This window comes from Seriola dumerili, unplaced genomic scaffold (genome assembly GCF_002260705.1).
Source record: "Seriola dumerili isolate Sdu_G_001 unplaced genomic scaffold, Sdu_1.0 BDQW01000291.1, whole genome shotgun sequence".
NCBI lineage: Eukaryota > Metazoa > Chordata > Actinopteri > Carangiformes > Carangidae > Seriola > Seriola dumerili.
The window spans coordinates 2,891,856-2,915,764 of record NW_019174546.1 but is presented as its reverse complement, the minus strand read 5'-3'; the positions used below and the strand labels follow the sequence as shown (position 1 = coordinate 2,915,764).

The 23,909-nt window shown below is 37.2% G+C and overlaps 2 protein-coding genes across 2 annotated transcripts in view; one reads left to right on the top strand and one right to left on the bottom strand.

Annotated features, from left to right (window-relative positions):
• Positions 1–17,899, bottom strand: part of dnah8 (dynein axonemal heavy chain 8) — a 34,926-nt gene extending 17,027 nt beyond the window's left edge. Inside the window, exons 1-42 of the mRNA XM_022758242.1 lie at positions 17,894–17,899; positions 16,587–16,718; positions 15,867–15,951; positions 15,294–15,445; positions 14,284–14,470; positions 13,922–14,085; positions 13,315–13,491; positions 12,604–12,717; positions 11,598–11,705; positions 11,363–11,464; positions 11,102–11,248; positions 10,819–11,016; positions 10,608–10,684; positions 10,385–10,484; positions 10,115–10,234; positions 9,886–10,021; positions 9,569–9,756; positions 9,398–9,478; positions 8,939–9,055; positions 8,509–8,628; positions 8,191–8,329; positions 7,975–8,081; positions 7,781–7,884; positions 7,629–7,707; positions 7,371–7,494; positions 7,015–7,187; positions 6,788–6,914; positions 6,091–6,326; positions 5,325–5,429; positions 5,121–5,234; positions 4,949–5,011; positions 4,712–4,812; positions 4,434–4,571; positions 3,953–4,193; positions 3,656–3,855; positions 3,220–3,373; positions 2,935–3,098; positions 2,017–2,119; positions 1,570–1,674; positions 1,064–1,225; positions 333–557; positions 69–241 (exon numbers count right to left, since the gene is read on the bottom strand). Coding sequence (XP_022613963.1) covers positions 69–241; positions 333–557; positions 1,064–1,225; positions 1,570–1,674; positions 2,017–2,119; positions 2,935–3,098; positions 3,220–3,373; positions 3,656–3,855; positions 3,953–4,193; positions 4,434–4,571; positions 4,712–4,812; positions 4,949–5,011; positions 5,121–5,234; positions 5,325–5,429; positions 6,091–6,326; positions 6,788–6,914; positions 7,015–7,187; positions 7,371–7,494; positions 7,629–7,707; positions 7,781–7,884; positions 7,975–8,081; positions 8,191–8,329; positions 8,509–8,628; positions 8,939–9,055; positions 9,398–9,478; positions 9,569–9,756; positions 9,886–10,021; positions 10,115–10,234; positions 10,385–10,484; positions 10,608–10,684; positions 10,819–11,016; positions 11,102–11,248; positions 11,363–11,464; positions 11,598–11,705; positions 12,604–12,717; positions 13,315–13,491; positions 13,922–14,085; positions 14,284–14,470; positions 15,294–15,445; positions 15,867–15,951; positions 16,587–16,718; positions 17,894–17,899 — 5,648 coding nt within the window. The remainder of the gene's footprint in view (positions 1–68; positions 242–332; positions 558–1,063; positions 1,226–1,569; positions 1,675–2,016; positions 2,120–2,934; positions 3,099–3,219; positions 3,374–3,655; positions 3,856–3,952; positions 4,194–4,433; positions 4,572–4,711; positions 4,813–4,948; positions 5,012–5,120; positions 5,235–5,324; positions 5,430–6,090; positions 6,327–6,787; positions 6,915–7,014; positions 7,188–7,370; positions 7,495–7,628; positions 7,708–7,780; positions 7,885–7,974; positions 8,082–8,190; positions 8,330–8,508; positions 8,629–8,938; positions 9,056–9,397; positions 9,479–9,568; positions 9,757–9,885; positions 10,022–10,114; positions 10,235–10,384; positions 10,485–10,607; positions 10,685–10,818; positions 11,017–11,101; positions 11,249–11,362; positions 11,465–11,597; positions 11,706–12,603; positions 12,718–13,314; positions 13,492–13,921; positions 14,086–14,283; positions 14,471–15,293; positions 15,446–15,866; positions 15,952–16,586; positions 16,719–17,893) is intronic.
• A 1,518-nt stretch (positions 17,900–19,417) lies between these two features.
• Positions 19,418–23,220, top strand: LOC111231152 (calreticulin-like). The gene is made up of 9 exons (XM_022758165.1): positions 19,418–19,577; positions 20,034–20,135; positions 20,561–20,764; positions 20,855–20,949; positions 21,069–21,278; positions 21,499–21,612; positions 21,730–21,873; positions 21,967–22,059; positions 22,187–23,220. The coding sequence occupies exons 1-9, from the start codon at positions 19,490–19,492 to the stop codon at positions 22,397–22,399; spliced, it is 1,263 nt and encodes a 420-aa protein (XP_022613886.1). The 5' UTR covers positions 19,418–19,489; the 3' UTR covers positions 22,400–23,220.
• The last annotated feature ends 689 nt before the right edge of the window (positions 23,221–23,909 follow it).

Below are 23,909 nucleotides of genomic sequence, written 5' to 3'. Positions count from 1 at the left end.
ATTAGAAATTAAACACTATGTGAAAAGTGAATACAATTATTAAATAACAATATCAAATCTTCTCCTGCCTGTCAGTCAGAGGGGTGATGACCAGACGGTCGGTACAGCCTAAGAACTCATTCTGATAAATGAAGTCAACATTAGTGATGGACACAATGACTTTATCCAGATCCTCCTTGTAGTAAAATCTGCTCTGCTTCAGCCATTCAAAGTCATTGACAGATTTTATACGCTTTTTTACCTGGGGACAAAACAGGATATCAATCTGAATGTGTTATCAAAATACAATAACAGTCAGTCAATGATATAGTAAGATTTTCCAAAGAACCTACTAGGTCATTAAATATGTCACTCTGGTGCACATGGATTGTGACCAGTGTCTCATATTTGATTCTGTCAAACTTGCTCAAGTCATAGGTGGTTTGTTTAATGAGAATGCTGAGTAATTGTAGGAATTTCTTTTTGGTAAAAGGCATGATCTCCCTGTCATCTTCAGCATTTTGCAGTGCCTCCTCTGCATCTCTTGTCCAAAGCATCTGGATTCCCAGCAAGCCCACCTAAAAATGACAGAGCAAAAGGACACATGAAAAGATGTTTCTAATAAAATGAAAAACTGAACTACCTAAATGTAACCTAAATTTGCAAGCTAGTACACATTAGTTGCAGTAAAAAAAGTAAAGAACTACTAATACTTCTCATTATACCTCTCAACACAAATGAAGATATAGCCAACTTTGTACTGTATATGTTTCATGAGGCCCAAGGCCATAATTCTGGATGCTCTGAGAAGTGATCACCATCTAGTGGTCTGACCACAATATGGATACATCTTTGTGATGAGGATGTTCTAAGAACAAATTATTGAGTTCAATCTCTGTTGTGGAAATATATACAAAGAGCTGAGGTCAAAGAGTGGACAGTTCTTGTCACAGTTCTGACTTGTTACACTTCACATCACAATCTGTAATAATAGAATAATACTCTGTACATGTCTAGTGTTGACCTGATATCTATTAGTCACTAGCATTTAGAATCAACCTATTAAACGATAGTGTCTTCTGACCTGTGCTTGAAACTTGTCAAGGAAAGAGAGAAGATCAAAGTCTTCATCGTTGATCTCTAGATCTGAAGCTTTGATAACAGAGTGTAATGAAGCTTGCTGTTGTAACAACAGCTTCCCGAGCCAGAGCTCCACTGGTCCCTGTGCCATCACAGGACTGTCCAGCTGAAACCACAAACACATTTACTACACTTGTGATCAGGTAAGGAAAGGAACAAAATGCATTTACTTAAGTACAATTTTAGGGTAATATACTTTTTTCCCATATGCACAGTTGTCGAATTCACAAACAAAACATATGAGATCACTCATGCAATATGATGAATTGTTATAGATTCTACTACCAAACAATATAATGTAATTAAAATTGGCTCCATTTAGACCAGCTGCAACACAGTGCCTTACATTAAGAGAAACACATGCAATTCCACATTGTTTTAACACTCTGCAAATGCAAATGTAGAATTACATTATAGTTATAATCTGCAAATGCAATTCAAAATACATACCAGTAGTTTCTCTCCCTCTTGTGAAATAACAGCCAAAATCTTATCATACTCTGTTGCATGAAACTCTGCTTCATTGACATTGTCGAACACTCCAAGGAGATGTGACTGAAAAAAATAATTTCACCTTAAATCATTTTGCTAATTTTTATTTAACAATCTCAAGAAATCAAGATGTTATTGTGACAGATTAATACCTGTCAGAACATTTAAAAGTGCAGCAACTCAAACTAAATTCCCTAAAAAGTCTTTTACCATTTTCCTGATTTGAATCTATATCATAATTTCACTTTTCCTAGAGCTTATTTTCCACCAAATTTCACTGAAATAATCTGACAGGTTTTTAAGATACCATGCAACTCAACAGTCAGACATAAGAAAGGGACCAAAAACAGACTTCCTTTGCAGAAGTATTTTAAAACTTTTAATAGTGACAATCAATGTTCTAACCTGAATAGTGTGAGAATCACTGGCTTGACCAAGAATTTCCAAAAGGGCCGGATCAGACACAAAGAAGAATCGTGGAAACAGAAGCCTCTTTTTCTCAAGGTACCTGTTGAATTAGATAACATCATCTCCATCAACTGTAGTGGTATACCCAAGGCCTATGTCATTCAGGAAAATATTCTTTTTTTGGCTGAAAGCATCTGCAAGACTTATGAGGAGTAACCAAATCAATTGAAAATTTAAATGAAAAATCAAATAAAGAAATAATTAAATAAATAATGGAAAACATCAAGGTGCAAAAGAATTACAAAACCATTAAATACAACTGATTTGATTAAACCAACTTTAAAAAGATGGATACTTTGCAATGAAGCTGTTGCAAAATAACCACCTTTAAAAAAAAAAAAAAAATTTTATAAAAAAACTGGTTGGTTATGCAAAAGGTTTGACTATTTATGCAGTAAAAACATCTCGTAGATAGTGACAAAGGAATGACCTTCAAACAATTCAAACACCAACATGAAAAATCATACAAAAAAATCAAATGTCTCCTTCCTCTTATAACCTTACCAGAGTTGTCCTTTCCAACTGACTGACTTAATGCAGTTTTAAAGATTTTGGTGATGGCCGTTTGGCCAGTACTTTATCAATGTGTTAATATGGGCTGCTAAAGTATTGAGATCTTCTTGATGACAATTCACTGACATGATTTAAAGTTCATTGATTCGATCTCTCATAAATCAGTGTTTTGCTTCTTCAAAATACTGACGATACAGCAATTTGTGAGAAAACAAGGGGAGGTTACAGTTAAAATGAACTTAACAGGGTAGGGGTAGAAGTTTTTTGTTTGTGTTTTTTTGCCCCTACTGATGTTTCTAAGATAAAGTAATAAACTAAACAAAGTTGTTGGCAAAGCTTTACCCTGCAAGAGATTTTTGACAGAACTCCAGCTGTTTCTGAAGATCTGGCAGGAGCTGTCCCAGAGTTGGATCCCCCACACAGCACTCAATCACATGTGGGACCTTTTGGGCTCGTTGCATGATCTTAATCCATGACTTGTCAATATTCTGAAATCGCTTTGCTTCCTAGATTGGGAAATATTTCAGTATTGTAATAGTTGTAATATAGTAATATAGTAAGTATTTTAGTAATTTACTGAGTAGAATAACACATTGTATAAGAAATAACTGAGATTTCATACTATACCTGTGGCAGGTCTTTGGCAATGTCACCTCCAACAAACACAGCCTCCAAATAGATCCACAGGTTTTGCACAATAACCCACTGTTCAATGACATCAGATGTTGTTGACAGCTTGGAGACCCAATCCTGGATCTCTGCTTTGTAGTAGGCACTGTACCTGTAAAGGCAGACAAGGGCACAAGTTCAAGACAAGAAAGACACAAGACATTGTGTGGACACCTTGTCTGAAAAAATACCTTCAATTAACAGACCCAAAATTACTCCCATTCATTTTCATCAGTTATAGTTACATAAGTCCACTAGCAGTCTTTTCTGTTTATGTACTCCATCCTTAATCATACTTGGTCTTAAATGTTTTTTGATTTCCCTTCTGAGCTTCCTGGATAAGATGATGAACTTGCTGAAATTTTAAGTTACGGTAGATTTTTCTCTGTTCTACCTGTTGCTCAGCAGTGAACCCAGCACCATCAAACTATCCTCCAGAGTGGTGAGAATCTCTGCTGTCTCTGCCCCTTTCAGCATCAGTTCTCCTCTGTCCTTGAATGTCATCAAGCTCAGGATCTGGCTGCACCACACCTCTTTCACTTGTGACAACTTGGCCTCAATATCTTTCTCCTTAACAGCTGATATGGAGATATCCTACAAACACAGTAAGCCAAGGGTTTATAAAGTAATAAGACATTGCAGCTTGAAATGAGGACAGGTTGTAACCAAAGCATCTGAACTGCCAGCAAACCTCAATTTCGTCCTTATACTTCAACAGAGGTGCTTCCATGATGTTCTGGAGTGTAAAGGTCTTGGACTCCACCTCAAATTTGTGCCCTGTAAGGTCTGTGATCCGGTCCCAGTGTCTTCTCATCATAGATTTATTTGCCATCATTTCAAGCAGAGGGCATGACTCACTGAAATCATCAATCGTCTTCTTCAGGTCCAAGAAGGCTTGCCATTCTTTCAGCCCTTTGGGTAGTTTCCGACACCTAGAAAGAGGGTTAACCATTGTAGGTGTTACAGCAGCAAAGCAAGAGTCTGAGTTAATAAACCTAGAATAAGACTAAAAATATAATAAAATTTAGAATAGCATAAGAAAATAATACAAAAAACAGAAGGTGTGTGAGTGATATATGGTTATGAATTTCATTCATTCAAGTTCTTAGATTGTCACATGCCAAACTAAAGCATAGAAGATTGCATGTAATTAACAGAAATAAGGGGATTACCTGTTCTGAAATTCCAAAAGTTCTGCATTGATCTTCTCAATATCCACATCTGTCCACAGAATGCCATAGTACCTGCTAATCTTAGTCATGACTGCATCATAAAGGCCATAAAGTTTCTGTAGCAGATCAAGCTCTTTTCTGTGGTAATCATAAGGAATCATGGATTTATTAGTTTGAATACATTAGAAAATACCACAGAGATTACACTGCAACCAGTATGGAAAGAATTTTCAATGTCATGGTAATATAGGGTAAGCCTTTATAGAATGGGAACATACTTTTTCTTTTGTAGACAGTCATACTGTGTAACTGGCAAGCCAAGAAGCTGCTCTCCAGAGCTGTATGTGTTGAAATTTCTCCACAGTTCTTCAAATTTAGCCTGCGTACAATAAAAAGGAAAAAAATAAGATGCCGTGTTTATATTTCATTTTGCAGGGCTTTTCTACTTGTTTGATTGCTTTTCATGACAACATTGACCAGTATATAGTATGATAGTAATACACTAACTGAGTTACCTGACAACTCTGGAGCCTGCGGCTGGCTTCTTGTGGAGCTATTCCCTCAACCATGGGGCCTTCCTAAAAACAAGGTCATACAAACTGATTAATAAATTCATTTAAATTGACTAATTTGACTGATTGAAAACATACACATACACTAATAAGAAAAAATACACAGATTACTTACTGAATCGTATTTCTCCGTAAAAGTGCAAACATCATTTTGGAAAATAGCAACACACTCCAGAAGGCTTTGTTTGAACATGGGTTGCCTTCGAACAAGCTCATCTTGCACTGACCTCTGGGAAAGTCAGGAATTAAAAACCAAGATCACAGGTGAGTTAAAGAAGGGACACATTGTTAAAACATTCAATATAATGAGAATACTAACAGCTTTAGACTGAAGTTTTGTGAAGAGATCCCTCAGATTGTGCACCCCCTCTGTTTCTCTTTTGGTCACCTCTGCTTCATATTTAGTCAGAATTTCATAGGCTTCCTGTAAAATGTAACATCATCATTAAATTGTTATTTGATAGCTACGTAAATCAAACTTCAGGGTTACCTTATGGAGGAAAGAGAACATGACTTCAAAATTTACACTTACAGTGAAAAACATTTCTAAACCAATAATGAAAATCTACAAATGTCATGAACACACAAATTTAGGACAGAAAAAAGGGACTATAAATTTGGTCATTAAAATGCCCACAAATAGTCTCTGATAATGCCCCATAGATCATTCAAAGCCAGCAATTTACTAACAGTATAATTCAATGTGTATGTCTCGTCTTTTATAGTGCCTAACTGCCAACTGCTCTTGTTATTATCTGTCATAAACTCACATCACAAACAAGACTTCACCCAGATTTGTCCACATTCCAAGACTGGAAACCTAATAAAAGTTTAAATATGTCTGTAGGTCTCATTTTGATCTGCTACTTGATAAGAATGTATTAATTTGTTCCACTGAGGCCCATGGGTTGGCACCACAGGAGTCCCAGTGCAGAAATGCAAAGTGTGCTCACTTTTGCAAACCTTTGGGTGTTTTTTTTTCAGATTCAGTGCTAATTTCGATCTGTACACAGGCATACAAGCATTGCAGTTATTGGTAAGACTTAAGCTATATCCCTGACAAGAAATTATTGTGCTATTCATACCTCAATGGAAATCAATGTCATATCAGTTTGTATTTCAGTATCCCGAAGCTTAGACAGGGCCCCCATGGTAAGGCGCACATCTTCCAGATTAGCCACAGGATGAGATAGTTGTGTGAGGTATTTGTTAGAATGTATGCTGGTGTCAATCATTTTCTTTTTGTACTCCTCCTTCAGGTATTTGCACAACAGCTTCTTCCAGGCTTTGGTCTCAACTTTCAGGGCCTTCTTTAATGGATCTGTTTACAAGAGATACAATTTGCATTCCTTCTTCTAACACACACACACACACACAGTTCTCAAACCAGGCATAACTTTAAAAGTGATGGATTCAAGTAGTCTTCTGCTCTGACGTTCAGCCAGGTACAGCGCCTTAAAAAAAAGCAGTGTCCATATTCTCCAGGACAAAGTTGGGAAAAAGGGTAGCACTAAATTGTTAAAAAACAGCAAAAAGAGGCAGCTCATGTATTAATATTTTAGATGAATTTATTCATAATCTGTCATCCTACCGATTGCAAATGAATTAATCCAATCTGAATATCAGCATGTTAACTGTCATTGAGCAAGTTAGCATTTCACTGAAAGCATTGCTGTGCATAAGTGCAGCCTCTCATAGCAGCTTCCAACTGTAATGGAGATAGGCATTTACTAACTTAGAATTTATCTGGTTGCTGTCTACAACACATAACGAATATCTTACCTGTTGACAGCTCAGTTGACATCAAAACAATGATGGGTTTGATATCATCAATTTCTTGTTCAATTGAGTCATAGTGCTGGATTTCAGATTTAATCTGGATCAAGGATGGATGGCTGCCCATGAATTCCTTAGAAAGTTAACATAATCATGTTGCTGTTATTTCAGGAAAATAGATATTCCATCTAAAAGTCAAAAAAAGAACATGTTATGTTCACAGGAAAACAAACTTTGACTTTGAGGTTCTTGTCCTTGTCCCAGATCACACTAAATGGACTGAACTGCTTCAGAAAATCAGTCGCTTGTCCTTTCTTGCTGCTGACTGCTGTTTTCAGAATGACCACCACCTTTTTGATTTCCTTGTGTTCAGCTACTCTGTGATAAAAATTATCTTTTTCTCCGCCTATGAAATCATTACAGACAACAGGCAAAACCATAAAAATATCTCAAAAATTGTTCTTGATTATTTCAATGAAAGATCAATAAACCAAATTATTCACAAATCAAATTTAAAAGGTCATTCTTGTTAATTTGTCTTTCAGTCTTGTCTTTTTTTTCTTCCATTTACATGCTGACAGTGACATACCTTTGTTCTTTGTGCCAAGGGGACTGCACTCCCACTGCCATGTAATGCCCTTGCTAACTTCCAACACCCGGTCAATTAGGTGATTTATGGCCTGTTGGATCTCATCTATAGTGGGAACCATCACCTGGTGACAAAAATGATTAGACACAGAAACTGCAATTTCTGTTTCACAAGATTGGAATGGAATTCTAGATTATTCCTCTGATTATTCTTCCCTACAAGGTACTGTAGGATGAATTGAAATCAGAAGAAACTCACCACTTTGGGTATGACCAGCTGGACTTCAGATTTTATTAATGGGACCAGCTTAGACTCAGATCCTTTTATTGATGTTGATCTGTAAGGGATTGTATCATTTCTCTTAGATACAGGTCCTTTTTTTACATGCTGACAAACACAGACATACTCACTTGGCATAAATTCTCCTTTTCAGGATCTCCAGCGATAACCTGGTTGTTTTGACCAGTGCCTCTAATACCCTTGCAGTGAAGTATTCATAAAGCTTCTTAAACTCCTGAAATTTAGATTTGTATGTGAAGCATTAACACACTTGTTGGAATACTGTATACAAGATAAATGCTTTTCTGTGGGTAAGCAAACATACCTTTTCAAATTTGATTGATTTATCTCTATCTGGACCTACTAAATTCATTCCCTCATCCTGATTAGACTTCTTCTGGCTCTCTCCTGAGAATGTCACACCCCTCTGTCCTATAATGCATGTTGTATGTGTGTGAGTAAAATAAAAAAAGATCTACATACTTATATGCAAGATATTTAGATTTTGGGTCCAACTCTTAAAACTGGGGTTTAAGAGTACCTGAAACAGTTTCCTCAGTGGTCTTCTTGGTGCCTTTTGATTCATAAATGGCACTAAACACATTACCCAGCTCCTTCACTGCTTCTTTAACACGACTACATTTGTGGTCCAAGGTCTTTCCCAACTCCATACATCGATTCTAAAAAGAGATACATACTACAAGTAGATGGGTGAACCAGGCATGATTCACTATTTCAATTCAAAGAAATTAAAATGGAAAATGTACACTCCATCTTCATAAATCTTCATCTTTAATAAAGCAATAATTGTAAAAAATAAAAAAAAGAACATTACAAAAATGGTTATCACAGTCCATACCTCATTATAATCAATCAGGCCATGTACTGAAGACGCATGATCTTCTGGGAGCTCAATCAGCTCAGTCTCTGAGATGTCCTTAAGGACATCATCAATGTGTATCTTAGAGATATCCTGCACCTGAAAAAAGAAATATAGTCTGTAGTAACATGAGTCTTGAGCAATAGCATTTTAAGAATACAAAGAGTAAAACTGTGACAAAGGATTGCTGACTGGTGAGTGCAATATCAGTGTAATGAAATTTTTACATTGCAGATCCACAACCATTCACCAAAGGTTATTAATAATCCTTCTAAACAACATGGTATTAAACACACGGATTCATTTTTCTGATCTTTTCCGGGCATTCATTATTTTTGGTATCACTTTCAACTTGTTTTTATACTAATGTGCATACTTGACTTTTGACTGCTTTTATTCACTAACATACCGTCTTTACAAGATGTTTAAGCTCAAACAAAGCAGTGTCAACATTTTGGAAGAACTTGTCCAGGAGGAATGATGACCAAGTGAGCTGCACTGACCCATGGCGAAGCACAGATTCCACCTTGCAATTTATCAGAAACATAACAGTCAAAAATGAGAAACTCTGAAAGCATGGTTAGATTAAGAAATATAAGCTCTTTAAGACACAAAAGCGATAAATATAAAAAAAATGTGTCAATGCTGGTTCAACACCTATTCACGCTGTCAAGTGCTTTTCCTGGCTAAGCAGCTAAGCAACAAATACAGACTTCAAAGTGTTTGAATACACAGACTTGCAGCAAATATCATGAGTTGAACTATGTGTGTTTACATTTATGAGAACATGAAAATTGTTACTTTTCAGTACTTTATGATTTAGTAAAATGTTCTACTTATTATTGTACTGTAGCTACAAACTGCTTACATTTTTTATTTTTGAAGCCATCAAGCTGGCGAAATCTGCAGGTATGCTCTCACAAGTGGACTCATACTCTGTCAAAATGGTCTATAAAAAAGGAAATAAGCATAGAAATCATTTAAATTAAGGTGACGCATCTATAAAAAAAATGCATGTATGTATGTTAATGGGGTTTACCTGTAGTCGGAGTTGATTAGTGTTTATTCTGCTTTCCAACTTGACCAGACACAGAGCCTGCTTTGGAATCTCCAGACCCATCTTCAGCAAACACTTAGCCTCCCGAATGACCTCAGTTACTTCAGGATCAAAGTTGACGACAAATTTTCCAGTCTTTGGGTGTCGAACCAGCAGTGTGATATTCAAGACTGTAGAAAAGAAGAAGAAAAGGGAAAGTATTTGAAATGAATATTAACAGAATCCTATGCTGCATCCTAACAAGGGATATAAAATTCCATCTAGGGTAGAACATATTCAGTTAAAACCAAAGAACCAACCATAGTCTAGTTTTGACACTTCATCCATCCATGCTCTATGGTGAACACACTCAAACTCTACAAATGCAGATGCAGTTTGGTTGAACATTTTGACTACATCTTGTCCCTCGGGGCTGCACAGGATGTCAGAGTGTTTCTATTAAGGACAAGAGATGTATTCAACATTAAAATATAACACTTATGATAATGAAGTATTTTAAATTGTTTGGTGGGAGAAATGTAGACTTACTTTTAGGTATGACATGGGTTCCTCTATTTTTCTGTAGAGGTGCCTGACCCAGCTAATCCTTCCAGTCACGGGAGGCATGTTTCTAGCTAATGGGGGGTCCTCTCTCTGTTTGACATAGAGCTGCAAAGAAAATTGAAAATAAGAAAATAAGTAAATCTGTTTGTTTAATCAAAAACATCAAAGCCCATATTTAACAATAAATTTGACAATGAATTTATACTTTATTCTTGGTATTCTACTCAAAGATGTAAGCCCATGAAAATGTGATACCTTTTTCACAAACTCTACTTCCGAGGCATAATGCTGAAGAATAAGACCCAAGATGCTGGATGTTTCTGTGCCTAGACAGGGAATGTTCAGCCTCTGAAAACTACAAATAAAGTAATTTATGAGAGCTGCGTTTGAATTTTCTGTTTATCATGCCAACATGTCCACAATTTAAATCATTACAGTAGGATCTTTATACTATACTACTATGCAATATTATACTGACCGCTGCACAAAGCAAAGCGCCTGCTGAGATGAGGTGATGGTTGAGAAGCATGACCTCATAAATGCCTGCAGCCGGTTCTATAGAGAAGGATAGACAAAATGGTAAAACAATCACCAATGTCAGAAACAATACTTATATAAGAGAAAAGGATATAATGCATGCTACCTATACAACATGTTGCAGATTTTAAACAGCAGGAAATTTTACATACCTCAATGTGGCTAACTTGAACCATAAAGTCAGCAAAATCGGTTTGGAATTCAGCTGTCCTTGGAGCCAACATATCAGACTGCTTCCGTTTCAAATTCATGGACACAGTGTGGAACTGTCTGGCCAGAATCTCAATGCCCTCAATGTTTGATTTCCCAAGGGATTCAAATGTCTTGAATACTGTGATTATTTTTGTGATCTACAAAAGATGATGCTTATTGTTATTAGGCAAGACCTTAAAATAAAAGTGGAATTCAAATTAAAAATTGCTTTGTGAACTTCACCTTTTCAAGTTGCTTGCAGAAATTGTCAAACTTCCAAAAAATCATTGTCTCTGAATCATCCAATGACACCTTTCCAGGTTTGTCCGATGTTTGTTTCTTTGTTTTCTGGAAGCAAGACTGATACTTCTCATACAAGCAGATACAGTCCTGCCAAAGACAAAAAATGAATGAAAACAATGACATGCTGCTATCATGTGTTATATTCAATTCCCAGTAATGATACCACAGATGTTTATCCATATACATAGGTGTCACCATTACCTGTATTTTCTTGATGATGACTTCAGCATCTTGGTCCCATATTTGACATGTGCCATTGTCAGTAATGTATGACCTGCATGCTGTAACCATCTGACTTGTGACCTGGAAAATTTTTCAGGAACACAATTACAAAGTTTCAATTAAGAAAAATGTAAATCTTAGATTGTGTTTGCATGAAAACCACATTTTCTAAAGCAACTTCCATTTTTCTGAGACTTGAATAAAAAACACTTACTGTGCCGAACAGTGCAGATACATTTTCTCCTGTACTGTAGTACAGTGAAACACTACATATCATTTGAATGGCACTGATGACGTTCTGCACGCTTCCCATCATGGTGACCTGCAATCACAAATACATGTATGTTAATATTATTTACAATAGTCCTATCCTTGTGGAAATTATTGCCATCCATTAACTGTATAATGGACAAATACTTCAAACAATGGAACACACTTTGCCTTAGAGGTAAAAGTTCCATCACATAAAGTTTTTTAAAATTACAAGTAAATCTAGTAAATGACCCATAATAATGTGTGGAAGGCTCGCTAGCACTTCCTATGCTACTAATGGAATATCAGTGTTGTTAATTGATTAATCAATTAATTAATTGGTTTGTTCGTTAATACATTAATTTCAAAAGTTTAATGGGGCAGTTTCTGTCACTAACTTTGTGCAGTTTAAGACAGGTTTAACCCTGTCTGGAACAAATCACATCGTTTCTTAAACCCAGTTTAAGCTGTGTTTGTGCATTTAAAGCACAGCTATCTTTAGTCTAAATATAGTTGCTATGTCATTAATTAAAAACTGATATCAATTAGAGATCACTACATCTGAGGTTTAACTTACACCTGTTGTACAATTGGGCTGCCTCTGAAATTGTCCACTATTCACTATAAAGGGAACGCTGTTGTCACTATTGAGTGGCAATGTATGATGGCAGTTGTCGGTTAGTGACCATAAATGTTGGATGCAATTAACCCTTACAGTAGAATGTAAACAGCACTACAAAATGACACGCACATTTTCTAAAATTAGATGGGAGATCCATTTCCTAAACTTCTTTTTATAAATACTGCTATTTTTACACACACATACCTGAATATGCTCCTACATCTTAGTGTATGTATAAAAATTCTGCAGTAGACGATTTTTTTTTTCATTTTCATTCAATACTGACAAATATCTTTCCTTAGATATGACTAGGCATTCATAACATCATATTATTGACTATACATACCGGGTCACTGTTGTAAAGAGGTTGACAGACTTTCTCCAGTGTGCACAGGAATTTTACATTGTCTTTTGCCTCATTGGCACGATCTGTTAAACTGGAATCCATCTTCTGCCACATCTGCAGAGGTACACAGTTTAAAATGACCTATTTCAGTTCATTCTAGAGGGCTTAAGGTCTTTTGAAGACCAAAGCAAGTTTTCAGATTTTATTGACCAATATGCACTTTTTCTAAATTCAATCCTTTAGTCCATAAAATGCCTTTCACAAGTTACTGTAACAGAGCTCAAAGTGATTATTTCAGATTGCAGAATACTCAAACAGGCTAAAAGAAACCACAAACATAATAAATTTGGACATTAAGGTTGGAACAATTGTGTGATATCTTAATTTTATCTTAACAATGTCTTCAAAGGTTATCAAAGATCAATAATGCCATGGATTAATTTTATGTTATATATTTCTACAATTGAGAATGAATCATTATCAATTTCTACAAGCACTTTTCAACCACCTGGTGATGACTGTTTTCACACACATTTTCTATCATAATTTTCAGACATTTGTCTTGTTATATTTTACACAGAATCAGTTGGTCATATAACATCTGAGAACACATCAACCCTTTGTCAGATCCACCAAAAACCTGGTAAAAATGCTGTATAACAACTTTTTTATGTATTACTTTGTTGAAGTTGGACACTCAAGTGTCAGTACCTTCATAACCTTGGAATGGCTGATATGGAGCACCATTACCACTGCCTTACACTCAGGGCCTTTGATGTGACTGATGATGGAGTTGAACCTCAAAGACATTCTTTGCCAGTACTGAAGCTCACACAGTGGTCCTGCAGAATCATCTAGTTTCCTCAACTGACTAGTTTCTACCAGGACCTGATGATTATGGATACAGATAAAGGTTACAATTTCCTCTTACAGGGGAACTATTCAATCAATAACTCTACAGCAAGGTTCATTTAAAGGTAAGATGTAAGTTGTTGTGTAGAAGTAACGTGCTTCTCTGCAGTTTCCATGTATATTTTGGACCAGCTGCATGGATCCTAAACATGCAGATTGTATCTAAATTACATCTTAATGAGACTTTAGCCAAAATACAATAAGAAAGATCGTTTCCTTCTCACTTCACTTTCTATTGGGATTTCTTGCTATTTTCCTATTTTTCACGCAGCCAAAATCCCTTTCATCATGGCCAGTGTTCTTTGTACCCATGTTCCTCAAGCCAATCAGCCTGAAGAAGCTGTTCACTGTGCCTGGGAGAGGTGTGATAACAAACATGAAATATTTTACCAACTATTTTACCAACCTCCTTGATTTGCTTGTACCATTGCATCAGAATTTCTTCAAGTTGCTGCACCGTGTCAAAGTTGGCAGCCGCAACTTTCATATCATCAAGGGTGGCCAATTTAGATAAGTCAATATCTGTGACTGTTTTCAGATGAACAATGTTCTCGATGTTCATCTGGAGGTCTGAGGTACAAACAAAAAGACAAAGTACATGATTATCAAAGCGAGTGAAAGACCACTATTTGGTCATGAAACAAATTACAATTTTGAAGCAATCAAGTATGATTTGACAAACAAAACTAATGAGACACATTATTGTTATAATTACTTCTAAACATCAAAACTTGAAAGTCTGACAACTTCAAGAAAAAAATGACTTGCCATCTAAGGTGCTAAGACAGCGCTTTATGGTGTACTTGAAGTTCTTTTTAAGTTTTGCTCCGCGTCTAGTCTTATTTAAGACACCCCAGTTTTGTTTTGCATCAAGAGCTGGTAGCAGGAAGTTGTAGGCATTCCTCATTCCTTTCAGGAGGCCATCTCTCGCATCAATCATTGAAAACATTATCTCCTGCAAAGCATCAAGACAAATCATTTAACAAAATCCAGAACCGAAAAAGCTAAAACCTAGCCTAGTGCTAGTAACATGGTCACCACCAGTGAGACTCTTCCACCTTTTCCCAAATGAAGACAAAGAATCCGTGTTAGTTTCATCCGACTAGTTGAAGGTGTGGTAATAAAATAATAAATGTGAAACCAGCAGTTTTGTTAAATGGTATTAAAAAACTTCAGACTACTCATGAATACAAAATTTGACCGTATTTTGCCAGTTGGAGCACTCCAGAAAAATGGTGCATTTAAGTGACCATAACACAGTTGTCATGCCTACGGCTAATTTGAACATTTTTATAATTTATCCTTTTATAAAGCCCCAATATTCCCAAGATTAAAAAAATCTGCGTAATTTTTATAATTATCATCATTTGCAAATCTCTATATTTTCATCCAGATCCCTATCCACAGTAAAAACATCAGATACATGTTCTATTATTAAGATGAAGTTAAAGATGTTTCGTTTTTATTGTTACATATTAGTACTTTTAGCACATGATTATGATAGATACTTCTCTAAAAAGGTTGAGGTACATATGGTGTTTTTCATAATAATCAGTACTATGGATGCTTACTGATGTACAGTGCAAATGACAAATCAGTATCTTTTACAGTCAAACCGAAACTTTCTTTAGCACATAAAAAAATCTGCACATTCAAAAATGATTTTATGTAGCTCTTAAGGTACAATAATTCAATCAGAAAATAAGCCTATCACACAAAGCAATAAAACATTTACAATTACAGAAACACACCACTTTACACATACATGACTGTCTTACCACATGTATGTTTTCTGAATTCACAGGACTGTCCACTCTATTCCGTGTGAAAGAGCAGCAAACACCTGTAAGGCATGTCTGAGACAAATTTGCTAAAAACAGTCTGTGTACTTTTTCCCCTTTGGTAGTCCCAGGATATGAGCGGCCACACTCTGAAATGAAATCCAAATGAATTTTGATGACAAGAGGAAATAGAATGGACATGTAAAACTATTCACTGCTGATATCTACTCTGTTTACTAAAGTTTAAACATTCACCAGTATGGGGGCAAATACGATCTATTAAGTTTAGTAGACTTGGTAAAGATTTATCCCAAAATTATACAAATGACCCATCTAAAATAAAGTGAACATAAACTCAAACACATACAGTGAAGAGGGACCCTCCTAGGAATAATACCTCCCCTACAGAAATCTGACATTTTTCTATGGTAGGGAAGAAAAACAATATTGTTAACCAGTCTTATCCAGTTTCTAATACTAGCATTATGGCAGTCTAATGAAAAGCGAAATACGGCATAGTGGCTAATTTGCAACAGTCCAAAATTGGAGTCTCTCTACATTTATACTTACCTATTCCTGGAACTTCAGCCTCTTGATACACAAAAGAAATGGTTTTACAACCTCCTTCGGCGAAGAAATGATCAAAAGTAGCCAACTATTGAGCAAGTAAAAAAGAAAAACGGTCAACTTTCTTTTTATGTGTTTATATGTTAACATAGGGATTTATGCATTTATATGTTAACATGGGCATTAAAGACATTCAACCAAAAAAAGGTTCCTGTCATTTTAGACAGAAACATTTATAAAAATGATAATCAAGAATGAATACTATTGTATTTTCTCATGAATCAACACCAGAAATACAGAATGTTTTACCCACATCAAAGCGCCCTGAAAGGCTGGAAAATGTCATACTTCTGTATCTTCCAATCATACTATAGTGGCAGATAGAAATAAACACCAATATCACATGTTGATGTGTATTGGTTGAGATGTTACTGCTTTTAACATTATCATACACCCCACAGTCTAGTGGGACTGTTCGAAGCAGAAGTGGAACTGTGTAATGATGCTCAGAGATTTCATCAAGGGGGTAAAGGAAGAGGGTGCAATTGCCACATATTTTCTCCAAATGCAAAAAGATTCTCTTAAAGTCAATGTTAAGTCCTGTCTCCCTTATATTTTTGAGACCGGACTGTGGCCAAGATTAAGAGTCAACGGTCCAAAACCACTGGGGTAATTAATTACGTCTTTGATGGGATATTCTGTACATAGACAGTCAAAACTCACAGATGAATCTAAAATAAATTCCTCTACTGCTGTTGGCTCCAAGAACAGCCTGTCAGCCAGGATGTCAATGATGTACTTGTGTGCAGGGGTGAGGAGCTTTTTTCGCTCTTCTCGTGCCTGCTTGTATTTGGCCTGAGGAAGAGAAGGGTTGTAAATAGTAGTTTCTGTATTTGCTCAAGTAACAAAAACTGGACCACACAAAATAAGTTACATCTAATTGTTTGCTTGTATTTCGTAAGCCTACAAGGTGCTGGATCAATGTACCTGACATCCATGCTTGTTTGCCTTTGTATTGTGTGAATCCATGATAAAGCAAAATCACCACCCAACTCAGTCCAGGGTATTCTCTCTAGATGAAATCAAAAAATATAATTAAACACTTGAGCTGAAGCCTTTTGTTTTTTTCCCCTATGGTTTTGTAGACCTAATACATTCAGGAGCTTGCATCATGTCCAGAATACTGTAGATGACAATGTCAGTAAGCTGATAAAGGAGTATGGTTATCTTCTCAGTAAAACAGAGCCATTTTTCATCGACTGGAACTGATAGCAAGTTAATTGAAAGGGTTTATGTTAACGGTAAATTCATATTTGTGGAGCATATGATGCGCCACACCCCAAAAATTCACACTACCATACTGAAAGGTTGTTAACGTTTCTTACTTGGCTGTTGAACCAACTAACTTTAGGCTAATGTACAATTGTAGAGGCATATCAGTGTTGCTAACATACTCCACATACATACATACATTTTGAAATTGGCTAAATAAAAGTAAGAGGGAAAAGAAAAAAAAAGTTAAAAACATTTCTGTTTAGTAGGTTAACTCAGTGGTTACTGCTAACATTGACATTGTGATAACTGAACTACCTTACTGTTAACGTTGGCAAACGTACGGAGTCAGACAGTTTAACATTAGTGTAACATATTTTTCTGCCCTTACCAAAACTCGGTCACCCGATGAAATTATAGCCGCCCAGTGGCCACATTTTCTGTCTGTGCTGTGTCAGGAGTAAAAAAAGACTCGTCGGTATTTGTTTTTCTAACCGCTCGCAATAAAGTTTCCGTCCAAATCCAGCCGTTGTTAGCACAACCGCCCAACTTCAACCGTTGACGAACCACGGGCCACAGCCGTTGCAGTGAAATACAATTTAAAATGTTACTGGTTAACTTTCATAATTTGCTTATGGCCTTTCCTTCACTTTTGATGTGTTGTGATAGATTTAATTATGCTTTCCATATATTTATTTCAATCGCAAACCAATTAATTGTTTTGAATTTGCATTTAACTCTTACATTACTAAGCTTACTGCCATGTTTGCAAACACGTAGGTATTCGAGTCATAATCAAATAAACAGAACTTTCTGTAAGGACTGTCAGGTGTCGCTTGTGGCCATTTTGTTTTCCATGTTTGAAATTTGGTGCCGTCTACCGGATTGTTGATATAACGACACATTAGAAATGATTAAATTAACAGTTGGAGCACAATGAAACTTTTCAGAAGTTTTGGTTGGGTAGGAAATATTAAAGCCGAAAACGTAGGTTTAACTAACATACAGTAGCTACAGTCCAACAGTCTGTTCTTTAGCCATTCCTCCACGGTTATTTGTGACACCATTAGTCGATTTAAACATGCAGCAGCAATTAAAGAGGAAATCCAAACAGGCAAGTGCTGGGAGTATAGCACAAAATTACATTGAACAGCACTATGGTGATAAATGATTGGTATACACGGATGGGTCAAAAGATCCTGAGACTGGACGCACAGAAGCTGCAATTTTCATTCCACAGTGCAAGGTAGCAATAAAGGAAATAACCACAGATCATTTATCAGTATATGCAGCTGAACTTGTTGCTGTTCTGATAGCATTGAAATGGTTAGAGGAAAACCACAAAACAAGCATCTAATAGTTGGGCAGCACCCACACGCATTAAATCTGTGAAATCATGTAGACACGCTATTTTATTTGAAATTCACCATTTAATATACATTATGCACAATAAGGCTTTCAGGGTTTGCTTTGTTTGGGTTCCTGCCCATGTAGGAATAGAAGGAAACGAGGACACTGACATACTGGCCAAACAATCACTTAAATTGCAAACAGTAAACATGAAAACCCCGTTAAGTAAAGCAGAAGGTAAAACAATCATAAAGAGTCAAATGCAAAAAATATGGCAAAAATATTGGAACATGAATGACACAGGAAGACATTTTTATAGCATCCAGAATCATGTGGGTTTGGGAAGGAGGATGGGTAGGAACCGAAAAGAAAGAGGCAGTCGTTACTCGTCTCAGGATAGGACATACCAGACTCTATCAGACACTACACAAAATAGGCAAACATCCAACTGGTAGATGTGCACACTGTGGGCATTCAGAATCAGTTCAGTATGTGCTGTTACAAAGAAGGGAATATGAGGAGGAAAGACAGGCTCTAATAGCAGCATTAAAGAAGGATAAGCTAACACACAATGTTAGGAACCTTCTTAGAGAAACATCAGGGAGAATGTTTATTCATAGAATCACGTATCTCAAAAACACAGGGTTGATTTTCTTTCTTCTTCTTAATTTATTTTCCTGCCATTCTTACGCTTTATACTCCAGTCCGGTAATTAGCGGTAATGTACCTGAAAACTTGTTGCCAACCGCCAATCAAATCAAAAGAAGAAGAAGAAGAAGAAGCCGCTTAAACTAACAACCGATCTTGGGTCAGAAACCAGAGACGACATATGTTTCGTGGTCCACTGCGATTGGTCCAGGCATACCATCTTGCTGTCCAATGGCAGGCAGACATCTGTTCGCTGGAGCGACTCTAAAATATTCCCTTCTCTTCCTTCTTTGCTAGGTATTCACTAGTCAGCTAGGACAGTACCAGCAGTACGAAGTAGGGCAGAGACGGGCAAAATGCAAGTCTTAGGTGTAATTGCAGTGATATTAGCAGTATACTGCGCACATGCAAAGGTTTACTTTCGGGAGGAGTTTCTGGACGGTGGTAAGTTTGGTTTGGACATTTATGAAACTGGCTAGTTGTGTAGGAGTTTATTTCATTGCATGTTAGCTTCACTGTTCCCCATCATCTTGTAAGAGTTATCGTCGTGAGTTTTTCTTGAAAGCCTATTATCTTCACGAAAAAAAGCATTTTCAAACGGCGATTAAGTGAAAGATACCACCCTTCTCAGTTTACTAACTTTAACTGGATTGTTAGCTGGCTAACTTTAGCAAGGCCCCAAAGCTAGCAAACGTAATACCATACCACTTAAGTTACTAATTGTGGCCTAAGTTCGTCGTTAAACAAACCAACCAAACGAATTTAACCGATTTGACAGTTACATTTCAAAGTGTACCGCCAATGACAGTTGTGTAATTATTTTCGGGAAGTAACGATGTTTTTGCAAGAGAAGGTTCCCCAGGTGTTAATCTTCAAACTTGCTTGTCGTTTTCTGTTTAGATGACTGGAGAAGTCGCTGGGTGAACTCCAAACACAAGTCTGACTATGGGGAATGGAAACTGACGGCTGGCAGCTTTTACGGAGATGCTGAGAAAGACAAAGGTAAACGTTTTGAGTTCTTATTCCACTCATCACAAAACATGAATCACGTGTTCTGATTATAAATAAAAGCTATATTCAGTATGACCCAAAAAATAACAAGGCACTCAAAAATGTTCTTGATATGGAATTCATATTTTAAAGGTGGAAATGAGCAATTAATCTTTTGGGAAAGAAAAGAGAATAAATAAAATCTCAATTGTTGCCTCCTGATTTTTGCAGCTTTAATAGTTACCAAGTTAAACAACAAACTCTGCTGCCTGCACAGTGTAACCTCAGCAGCTTATGGACAGTTCCTATGTCTGATGAAATTGTATCTAGTCAGTATGTTTTAAGTGCCTTGATGTCTTGTTTGTATTGCGGTTCGTTAAAGAGAACTTATTTTGTGTTTGTCTTGCTAAATATTTATTTTGTACTTCCTATTTCAGGTCTCCAGACAAGCCAGGATGCTCGTTTCTATGCTGCCTCTGCCCGTTTTGAGCCTTTCAGCAACGAGGGCAAGTCTGTGGTCTTTCAGTTTACGGTCAAGCATGAGCAAAAGATTGACTGTGGTGGTGGTTATGTGAAGATCTTCCCTGCTGATTTGGATCAGGCTGAAATGCATGGAGAATCCTCATACTACATTATGTTTGGTAAGTGATGATGTTCACAGTAATGCACATTAGTGAATGGTTAAAATCAGAGGCTTGGGAACATGTTTTAATTAAATTTGTTTCACCTAGGTCCTGATATCTGTGGCTACAGCACCAAGAAAGTCCATGTCATCTTCAATTACAAGGGAAAGAATCACCTCATTAAGAAAGAGATTAAGTGCAAGGTAGGTGCAAAGTGTCTTTTTAAATTTGAAAAAAAAAAAAAAAGATATTTATTATAAAATACAAACATGCACCACTTCTGCACCAGTGGCTAAATCCACAACACCTTGATTTCTTCTAGGATGATGAGCTGAGCCACCTGTACACGCTGATCCTGAATCCAGATCAGACCTATGAGGTGAAGATTGACAACGAGAAGGTAGAATCTGGCAGCCTGGAGGAGGACTGGGACTTCCTGCCTCCTAAGAAAATTAAGGACCCCGAAGCCAAGAAGCCAGAGGACTGGGATGATCGTGCCAAGATTGATGATGCTGATGATACCAAACCTGAGGTAAGCAACCTTACTGATATAGTTAAGTAAATAAGCTCTGCCCTGCTTTGCATTGACTAAATGTGCTGTTACATCCATGGAAAGTGCTGATATGAGGAGTGTTTTCCATTTATTTCCCTCCCAGATTTCCACAGCAGCGCAGGGCTTTAAAGAACTAAAATTAAATTCACAATTCTGTTAGGTCAACGTCCGTTTTAGGATTATTCGTTCCTCTTTCTAGGACTGGGACAAACCTGAAAACATTCCAGACCCTGATGCTAAAAAGCCTGAAGACTGGGATGAGGATATGGACGGCGAGTGGGAGCCACCCATGATCCCCAACCCAGAATACAAGGTAGATCAAAGTAGGATAGACTTGTCTAGAGTTTATGATTTGTGTGATCTCTTTTGTCTGAGAAATGCATTCACTGCTAATGTCTTTGCAGCATGATAAATAGCTTCTCTATTACAGGGAGAATGGAAACCCAAACAGATCGACAACCCCAACTACAAAGGAGCATGGGTGCATCCTGAGATTGACAATCCTGAATACAGTGCTGATTCAAACATCTACAAGTTTGACAGCATTGGTATTTTAGGTCTCGATCTTTGGCAGGTGAGCGAGAAAGAGATCATCTTTGAATAGTAATGTTATTTCCATAGGAAAGTTTTTAACTAAAGTGTAACATTTGCTTCTGTTTTATCCCAGGTGAAATCTGGTACCATCTTTGACAACTTCCTGATCACAGATGACGTGAAGGAAGCAGAAGACATTGCAAAGGAGACATGGGGTGTGACAAAGGTATGCTGGTGCTGGTACTCTCTTTAAGCTGTATTTTGTTGAATGTGCAACACATGAAACCATTGCCAGTTAGATGCCCAACCCTTTTAAGACACATGGTTTGTGATTATCTTAACTTTCCTCACAGGAGCCAGAGAGGAAAATGAAGCAGGAGCAAGACGACCTGAAACGAAAAGAAGAGGAGGAGAAGAACAAAGAACAAGACACTGAGGGTGGTGATGAAGAGGAAGAGGAAGAAGAAGAGGAAGAAGAGGAGGAGGAGGAAGAAACAAAGGACGACCTAGAAGAAGCTCTTTCAGAAATGGATGATGAGGAAGTAAAGCATAAAGATGAGCTTTAAGGAGCCATTAGAAACTCTGTCCTGTATTTCCCAGGGGTATTGTGGCTGCTGTGCATCCTTTCCCTGAGATCTGGACACAACTCAACTGGGTGGGGGGGGCAAATGTAGTGAAGTGGGGCAGGTGGGTGTTAATGGACTTAGTTTCTCTTTAATTTTGGTCTCGATGTTACCCTGTTGCCCCTGAACAGCTGGATTGATTGTAAGGTTTTCGACCTACAAAGTCCATTCCTCATTTTGTAATAACAGAGAATAAGGAGGCACTGACATCCACTGCTTTCTTGATATTTGCTTGATCTACACATCTACTTTATTTGCTGTTTCCCTTGCACATTTGTTCATCTGTTAGAGTATTTTGGCAGTTGACCAGAACCTGTGATTAAAAATGTGGTAAATATGACAAAACGGAGATCTGCAGAGACATTCAAATTTCAGCCTGGTGAAACATAAAATGCACATAACTGAACACACAATGCATAAACTTGACTAAGCAAAAGACTTGCAGCAAAACAATCACAAAATACAGACAGGAAACAAGACTGTAATGTAATGTAACTTATTTTGGTTATGTCTTTGGCACTGACTTTTTATTTACCTTTCCATGCTCTCTAAGGCATAATTGAAATCTATGTGAGCAATGAAATTGTTTTCCTACAACATGTCTTCATGGTAATGTGATGGGACCTGCATTATATCCTGAAAGTCTGGAGAAACAGATGGTGAGCCTCTAATGTGACTCGTGACATCACCAAGGGTCACACACTTCTTTTTATTGGACAGAATGTTATTGATACCAAAGTTTTTATTAAAAGATTATAACCTTATTGTCTGGTCATACTTTTTACTGTATATGAACATTTTGAAAGTATGTAGTTTAAATGTATATTGTCTTACATATTTTGCAGTGTTGGATAGAAAGGCATTTAAAATTACCCGATACAGAAACAGCGAATGTACGCGGGTACGGAGCCCCCTGGGGTTGGTGGGGGGGGGAGATCCATGTGCACATGTGTAAGATCTGGGTTTAGTAATCTGCACATGGGTTGTAGGTTATAAACTGTGCCCTCAGGTTTATAAGCGGTGACTCGGCTCGGATCCATGCGCTCAAATGACTTGGCTTGCGAGTGAAAAGAACAGATACGTTACACAAAGATATGGTTAAAGCATCCAATGCACAACACAGCCTCCTGTTGCGTTTCGCCTTTTGTAAAACCCGGCATGGGTGCGCGGAAAATGCTCCGGGTGCAGCATTTCCGTCATAGTGTAGTTCCGCCTTTTTCGTCAAGTCTCAGGTCTCAGTAGAAAAGCGATGTTTCACGGATGAAAGTTCGTCCAAAAAACTTCACAGTCGACACTGCACTTCCTTGTTTCATCAACAATACACCCACGAAGTCGATCGGATGAGCGATTGCCAACAAAATCAACAGACAGACTTATGTTAAGAGTTAGATATTGTAGATTTGTTCCGCTGAAAGAAAACGGCTGTATAGTGATAAAGGTGTCTCTATAACGT

Excerpts from the sequence above, each read along its gene's own strand:
- LOC111231152 (XM_022758165.1), top strand. The coding sequence starts at position 19,490 with ATGCAAGTCTTAGGTGTAATTGCAGTGATATTAGCAGTATACTGCGCA. Across the intron at positions 20,136-20,560 it reads AGATGCTGAGAAAGACAAAG|GTCTCCAGACAAGCCAGGAT; the intron begins GTAAACGTTTTG and ends TTCCTATTTCAG. Across the intron at positions 20,950-21,068 it reads AGAAAGAGATTAAGTGCAAG|GATGATGAGCTGAGCCACCT; the intron begins GTAGGTGCAAAG and ends GATTTCTTCTAG.